Source organism: Barbatula barbatula (genome assembly GCF_947034865.1).
Source record: "Barbatula barbatula genome assembly, chromosome: 1".
NCBI classification, from domain to species: Eukaryota; Metazoa; Chordata; class Actinopteri; order Cypriniformes; family Nemacheilidae; genus Barbatula; species Barbatula barbatula.
The window spans coordinates 21,477,298-21,485,834 of NC_136766.1; the positions used below are offsets into that span (position 1 = coordinate 21,477,298).

The window sequence follows — 8,537 nt, forward strand, 5'->3', positions numbered from 1 at the left end:
ATCTTGGCCCACTCCCTCCAATGTTAAACAGCTCCAGAGATTCCTAGGTTTCGCGAACTTCTACCGAAGATTTATTCGAAACTACAGTTCCATCGCCAGTCCACTCACTCATCTGCTCCGGAAACAACCCAAGTCTCTACTCTGGTCCCCAGAAGCCACCAAAGCATTCGAAACCCTCAAAACCACGTTCACCACAGCCCCCCTCCTTGTTCACCCAAATCCAGAGATCCCTTTCGTGGTCGAGGTCGATGCGTCAACCACCGGAGTAGGAGCAGTCCTATCACAGCAGCAGGGGAACCCTAGCCGACTCCACCCATGTGCCTTCTTTTCCCGTAAACTCAGCCCGGCGGAGATTAACTATGATATTGGAAATAGAGAACTTCTCGCCATCAAGCTGGCTCTCGAGGAATGGAGACACTGGCTGGAGGGTGCTAAACATCCCTTTCTTGTGTTAACCGACCATAAAAACCTGGGTTATCTACGTGAAGCTAAGCGTCTCAACCCACGCCAGGCACGATGGGCGCTATTTTTCACTCGCTTCCAGTTCACGATTTCATATCGTCCAGGATCCAAGAATATCAAGGCAGACGCATTATCTCGTATCTACAGTCCGGAGGAGAAAAAAGAAGAAGATGAGCCTATAGTTCCTGAGAAAGTATTTGTAAACCCCATCGTCTGGTCTGAAGAGACTTTACCCTCCTCCAATGCCTCCACCCATACTCCGCCGGGCTGTCCCCCAGGAGTACAATATGTCACCCGTACTCACCGTAAAGATCTCATCCATTCTTCACATTCATCTTTGGGCACTGGCCACCCGGGGGTCAATGAAACCCTCTCGCTGCTGAAGGAGCGCTTCTGGTGGCCACACATGGCAGCCGACATCCGTAGATACGTGCAAGGTTGCAAGGAATGTGCCATTTCGAAAAGCCCTCGCCATCTCCCTTCCGGAAAACTGCATCCTCTACCTGTTCCCAACAGACCTTGGTCACACCTAGGAGTTGACTTCATCACGAACCTCCCAGCATCCGAGGGTTACACCTGCATTTTTGTGGTAGTCGATCGCTTCTCAAAATCATGTCGCTTGATTCCCTTAAAGAACTTACCTACCGCCATGGAAACGGCGGAAATCATGTTCAACAATGTATTCCGCTACTTCGGAATACCTGAGGACGTCGTTTCGGATCGAGGTCCTCAATTCATCTCAAGAGTATGGAAAGCCTTTCTGAAACTCCTAGGTGTGACCGTCAGCCTGTCTTCTGGATATCATCCACAATCCAACGGACAGACAGAGAGGAAGATCCAGGAGATTGGGCGCTTCCTTCGCACATTCTGTCATGGCCACCAGAACTCCTGGAACCAGTTTCTTGGGTGGGCCGAGTACGCACAGAATTCCCTCCGTCAACCGTCTACCGGACTCACTCCATTCCAGTGCGTACTCGGTTATCAACCTCCACTGTTTCCCTGGTACGGAGAAACATCTGATGTACCAGCGGTCGATTACTGGTTCCGGGAGAGTGAGAGGGTCTGGGACTCAGCACACCAACAATTGCAACGTGCACTTCGCAGACGTAGGATGACAGCTGACCTTCGCCGTTCCGAAGCCCCATCATTCCAAGTAGGACAGAAGGTCTGGCTGTCCACTCGGGACATCCGCCTACGTAAGCCTTGTAAGAAGCTGAGTCCCAGGTTCATTGGCCCGTTTCCCATCATCCAGCAGATCAATCCTGTCACCTACAAACTCCAACTTCCACCACACTACCGGATTCATCCCACATTCCACGTATCACTACTAAAACCTCACCACCCTTCTGTTTCTGTTTCCCCAGAATCCGATTCCACCACGGACCCCCCCCTTCCACTCATCTTGGAAGACGGAACAGCCTACCTGGTGAAGGATATCTTGGACTCCCGGCGACGCGGTGGTGTGCTCGAATACTTGGTGGATTGGGAAGGATACGGTCCTGAGGAACGCTCATGGGTGACTAGAAACGACATACTTGACCCCAATTTGCTTGAAGCCTTTCATGCAGCTCATCCGGATCGACCAGCACCCCGAGGTAGAGGTCGACCACCACGTCGTCGGGGTCCTCGGCCCTCAGGAGCGGGCCGTGGAGGGGGGGGTAATGTTACAGGCACACCGAACTCCAACCTCACGCAAGCACCACACGCAATCTCTCCGGAATACTAATCACCTGCACCTGAAGATCATCATCACCTCATCACCATCAGCATTTAAGCAACACACAAGCACACAGTCATCGTCCGGTCTTGTTAATGCTATGCAGACATCTAGGACTCTCTCTACCTACCTCTCCGCAGCAAGATTCTCCATCGTCTCCAGTGTTCCCCTTATCTCCATCGTCTCTGTGGTCTCCGTCGTCTCCATCGTCTTGTCGTCTTCAGATTCCTGTGTGTTCATCCAATTTAAGTATCTGTTAATAAATCCTCCGTTTTTGTATATCCTTATCCCCGTGTCTTGTATGTCCGTAACATTGTGTTGTTTAGAGAACATTTGACTAAGAGCACAAATTGTGCAACACACAGTGTACAGTATGTTTGTTATGTACTTTGCGTGGAAGCTTGCATACATGTGTTTTAATGGAAAACACGGAAAGTTATTCTTGCCTTTCTATGTTTGAAAGCAACAAGGTTGTTAATTGCTTAACCTCATTTGAGTTGTGTGTGATTGTGTTTGTAGTTTGTGGTCTACCAGAGCAGATATAATAAACTGGCTAAGGCTCTGAGAATCATTGTTTGAGATGCAGAAGGTCCAGCTGAGGCAACCTCTGCCCTGCCAGCATGATCTCTAAGCTCCATTTATTTTTCAAATCAGGCCCCATCTGCAGGGGAGATGTTTATCACACCGGAAGGCCAGACATGAAAGGCCATATGACAACATACATTTGCTGATCGAGATTAATTAAAATCTTGATGTAATATCATTCTGCTTGTAAGACTTTCATATTTGGACTGTTGCATTGTTTAACGGCAGCCGCTATTTGCACTAAGTTTAAATAGCAGCATTTTTTGCGGTATGATATATACACTAACCGAAAATAGCTGTGTTTTCTTTGGATTAAGTAGATATAGTAGTTAGATGCTATTGGTTGCGTGCATAATACAGTGCGTGCATAATTATTAAGTAGATTGTTTTTCTGATCATATTTTTTCGAGGCACATTTGACCAATTCCTGACCACATCAGTCTTAATAATTACAATGAATTGTGTATATAATGATTAAAAAATAAGTGATATATAATAGTAAACAAAGGCTTGAAGTGAAAGACGCTTTATATTAAGGTGTGCAGAATTATAAGCCAGTATTACTTTTACAGGTATGAGGAGTCAAAAGATACATTTTATATAAACAGTAAAGGTATTTTTTACCTATTTATTTGCTTCTGGAGACTCAAGGTAGGTTGCAGTTCTGGAAAATGGTGGCACTGGAGGCTAAAGGGTTTCTCGTGTTTTCACACCTTATCTTTCATTCTTTTGCAGTTAAACTGTGTTTTCTTCTTTGTATGTTTTTGTTTGACTGCTAACCCAATGAGACTTTGCTATCCCATTGGACTCACGCCCTCAATGTTGCAATGTCAAGTATTGCATTCTTATAATGGGCATTTAATATATATTTTTTTACTTTTCTGTGTAAATTAAATACACTTTTGACTCATTATACCTGTTAAAGAACAAGTGCCAAATAATTCTGAACACGTAAATATATAGCATCTTTAACTCTTCAAGCCTGTTACATACACAATTCATTGTAATTATTAAGACCGGTGTAATTAGGAATTGGTCAAATGTGCCTGGAAAAAAATATGATCAGAAAATCAATGTTCATAATAAATATGCATGTACTGTAGTGGCACATAACGTTACTATTTGCACCTCACAGGGCTGAACAGAAAAAAAATCGGTCTGTGCAAAGAATACATTTTATAGTGTAGCATACCTGCGATACAGTTTGGCTGCGATACAGTTTGGCTCTGTCTAAATCTACGATACAGTTTTAGACAGAGACACTTGTGTGAAGTGCATTTGCCGTTGTGCTTGTTCGTGTGTGAGGTTAACTGATGGTGCACCACTAGCCTATTTATTTTCGTTTTATTTAGTTTTTGCAATAAAACTTGTTTTCTGGCTGCATCTAGTGCATTGATACGAGGACATGAACACATCCACACAGTTGTTCTAAGTTTGGTCAAGCATTTTAACGTTTGAATGAAGCAAAATGAAGCTTTGTATAAAAGCGTCTGCTAAAATGCCTAAATGTAAGTTCAAGCGTCTTCGCGACTATCCACCAAAATCAGCCTAATTTAAACCAGATCATACAATTCTTAACTTGAAGTAAATGTATAAACTGTAGTAAAAACAATAGTATACTTTAATATTTACTATTGTAAGGTTCAAGTACACTATAGTACACATCAATTTGACTGCAGTCAACTTTAGTAAATACTATAGCACACTACAGTATTTTTATGGACAAATGTATTTGCTACTGTATAGTAAAGCATTGAAAATGGAGAACACAGAAATATTGAAGAAACCTCATTTATCCATTTGTATAATGTTAATGTCCTTTTTTAGTTACCTGTGTCTATTATTTATGTGATGACAGGGTGCTATGTGCAAAAACTACAGCCCTGCCTCAGTATTTTTGTGCATTAAACATTATGCAATAATAATGAGTGTAAATCATCATATTTATAAAAAATATTAAAATGATTGCAAATTATTAATAAGACATTAAAGCCCTAACCTTACCCTAAACCTAAACTTTATGAATACTTTTTTTCCATTTTATTATAAACAAATGCCTTTATGATCTGTAATGTAATAGAAAAAGGTAAAATTGTTTTTTCAGCAAGAGGTGGATTAAAACCCCGGTCTCCAGTGTCAAAGCAATACAGACTTTACACCTTACACACCTGGAGTTAAAATGGTTCTTGCACTTTCTCTATTCCAGTCGCATATTGGTGGTTAAAAAAAAGTGTTCAAAGTTCATATTTACAAATTTGTGACCTTCCTTTACAGGAGACACATTAAAATAATTCGAGATTTGTTCCTCAAAAGACTTAATTCTTAAAGCTCATTGGTGTCTATGAGAAAAACATTTTATGAAATTATTACTTTTACATGATTTCATATAAAACAAATCACTAACTTTCAATTCGGTTTAATTTAGCTATTTTAGCCCCTAATAAGCAAGTATGATTTCTAAAAGCCATTCACAGTAACAATCGCAGACCTCACACACAGGAAACTGGGGTGTGAGAGAGGGCAGATACTCACAAACATAACAGGCTCCATAGAGACAGCCTTAAAACCTCCTGGGTACGTCCAGCATTACCTTCAGCGCTCTGCAACAGGAGGAAAGTGCTCTCTTATAAGGCCCTATTTTCACGATCTAAGTGCATGGTTTAAAGCACACAGCGCAGGTGCACTCAGGGCGTGTCCGAATCCACTTTTGCTAGTTTAACGACGGAAAAACGGTCGGCGTGCCTGGGTGCATGGTCTAAACGGGTTGTCCCAATTCTCTTAATGAGTAATGGGAATTGTTTGGGCGTTACGTGCAATAAACCAATCAGAGTGTCATCTTCCATTCCCTTTAAGAACCAATTTCGCATGGCTATGAGGTTCCACGGTGGAGCAGCAGCACCAGCACAGAATTGTCTTAAACAGCAAACTTCAGATTGAAAATATGTAGATATGAACACAAATGTTGTTTTTAAGATCCAGTTATATGGTCAATGTTATTCACAGATCTTTTGAAGTTTCAGCAGCTTTTCCAAGTAAGATAATTTCTTAGGTCAACATCTTCGTTGACCTGGGACAACTTTTTAATCAACCAATCAGATTTGAGGGATAAGTTTACAGTTCCTGTGAAGTTTAAGCTTACAAACAGGGTTAGTTGCTTGTGCACATTGTTGTTCCTATCATTTCCATCTTCTTACATTGTTTTAGTGATATGTTATCATGGTTAAGGTTTGGGGTGGGTATAAGCTATTTACCAAAAAAACTGTATGTTGCTCCATAAACATTTCTCCCTTGGCAAAATCATTTTAAGTGTATATCAACAGCTTCATTTGTGCTTTGCAATTTTTAAGGAAAGATAAGAAAATGTGAGTTGATTATTTACACTTATAGAAGCTTATCATAAAAACTTGTCATATACAATAACAAAACATAATCATAACAATACAAGTCACCAGCATACGAAGAGTTTATTAACAAAAACGGATTCCAACAAAATTTTCCAAAATTACGTTTTTTATTGTTTTAGTTTTTTGTGTGTCATTTTTATGTGTTTGTATTACTTATTCAAAACAGCCCAACTTCAGTTTGATTGATATTAATTGTAATGCACGATAAAAACAATTATAAAAATGAAAGTTTGTTTTTGCAAATGAGCTCTTCATATGCTGTGTTTTATATGATCGAACCAAGCATGGGACGCTTGTTTGCCAACCAGGTTCATCAGAAAAACTAGGCTGGTTGACCATCTACAATATAGTAAACGTTGTTAGTAAACATCAAGTCTACACCAGTCCGCAATCTATTGTATACTGGCACCAAACTACCAACCTACATAAAACAGCATGGTAGTGCTAGAATGCACTTGTCTTTTTATGGAACGTCTAAGGACACGACAGGAACTACTCTAATATTTATTACATTTCAGGATTTTCTGAAAGTCAACTAGATGACATTTAAACATCATAAAAACATAACACATAGAAACACAGATTTTGCAGTTATACCTTCAAATATCTAGAAACTCGAATACCTTCAGCAACACTCGAATTCACGTACTAGAACCACCACACTTGCAACACGAGAAAGCCAAGAGTCTAACAGATAGAGTAAATGATAAGTGCTAGAGGTTCACCTTTGTCACCTTTACAACCCTACCAGCACCATGAATTATCCTCTGTGCATTCAAGCACACGCACAAAATCTAACTCACATGAGAAAGGGAGTGATGTACCTGTAGGGGATCCAGTCAGACGAGTGTTTGGAGCTCATATCTGTGTGTGTCGAGGGGCTTCAGAGCACAGTGGGAGGGCTGAGGTAGCGCAGTAGGACAGAAGAAACAATGCCAGCGAGTCCATGCAGCCAAACCATCCCCTGCACATACGCACACCTCTCCCTCCGCTATCTAGAAACCCTCTGTCTCTTCCATTCACACAACCTCCTGCATGCGGTCCAGAATGGATCTTCTTCACTCAGGCATCGCAAGATCGTATTGGCAGCGGTTCTCTCACATGTGCGGTTTCAGTAGCGGACTATCCGACTCTCAGTTATTCTTTTGTTTGCTGTCACTATACGCTTCTCTTCATCATCTGTGGTTTGTTCATCCTCATGCGTTGCTCTGTGTACTGTGGGTCTCGCTGCCTCTCAGCTTTACCTCATACAGACTGCCTGCCTCCCTCTGTCTCTCTTTCTCCCTCTCGCTCACTCTCTCTCTCTCTCTCTCGCTCTCTCTGTCAGACCGCTGTCATTATAACCTTACAGCCCCAAGAAGAGGACAACATACAAGAGTGAATCCCTTTTGTCTAGCTGCTTTGATGTCCCTTGCAACACTCCGCCGGTCCATTAATACACAGGCACACACATACCCTCAATGCTCTGAAAAGCAGGAGGTTAAAATGTGTTTTCTGAGCCATGATTTATTCATCCCTTCATTGAGCTCCGGCCTCATTAACATGGGACAGAGCAGCTCAGTTGTAATTGTCTTTGATTTAACATGCTGAATTCAAACTCACCGCACCATTTTATCTTTGCTGATTGGCTTTCCATTGTTTTTGTTCGCTCCTCTTGATACTTCAGTCAGTTAAATGAGGAGACGACTTCATGTACATTTTAATATCAGAGTTATATTGCATCTTTATTGTTTGGCACCGAGCTCAAAGGCAAGTGAAATCATCATCATCATCAACAAGATGATATTCATACTCCAATAAAGATGCTGCAAATGCAAACAATGAGCATTTTCCAAACAGCATTTATGCACCCTTGAAGGGGCCCTTCGAGAAGGGGACACCATTTGTAGGGGCGTTCCAAACTGAAGTGTACACCTGAATCCCTTCACAAAGGGCACTTTCAGAAGTCCGTTAGTGAAGGGTACATGCCATGGTCACTTCAAGGAAATGAGTTCTGTTTGTGATCTTGGATTACGAGTTCTCGCGACGCATTCTGAAGCAAATATGGAAATCTTGCATTACTTGTCAAATGTAAGCACAATAATTTAGTTTGTATTTTAAAACTATTTTTGTCAGATGATATTTTAGTTTATCGAAAATGTTTAATATGTTTACTAGCCACTTGTTCCATTATCATATATTTCCATTTTAAATACCAATTGGAGTGAAAAAACAATGTGAAATAAGACATAATTAGACAATATTCAACAAGAAATATTAAATATATTGTTTATTTTCAACAACTGAGTGCTGGATTTAGAGTGCACGTGCGCCGTTGTCAAGGTAACATTTGGCCAGTCATTCCCTTTGTGAAGGGAGTTCCAAACGCA

The 8,537-nt window shown here is 41.3% G+C and overlaps 1 protein-coding gene across 2 annotated transcripts in view; it reads right to left on the bottom strand.

The window, feature by feature from the left end:
- tub (TUB bipartite transcription factor) overlaps positions 1-7,490 on the bottom strand; it is a 40,985-nt gene extending 33,495 nt beyond the window's left edge. The window contains exon 1 of one of the 2 annotated variants that reach the window (XM_079451716.1): positions 6,993-7,490. In XM_079451716.1, the coding sequence (XP_079307842.1) occupies positions 6,993-7,030 (38 nt within the window). In that variant the 5' untranslated portion in view covers positions 7,031-7,490. The remainder of the gene's footprint in view (positions 1-6,992) is intronic. The other variant, XM_079451715.1, reaches the window with a different exon arrangement.
- Positions 7,491-8,537: the final 1,047 nt, after the last annotated feature.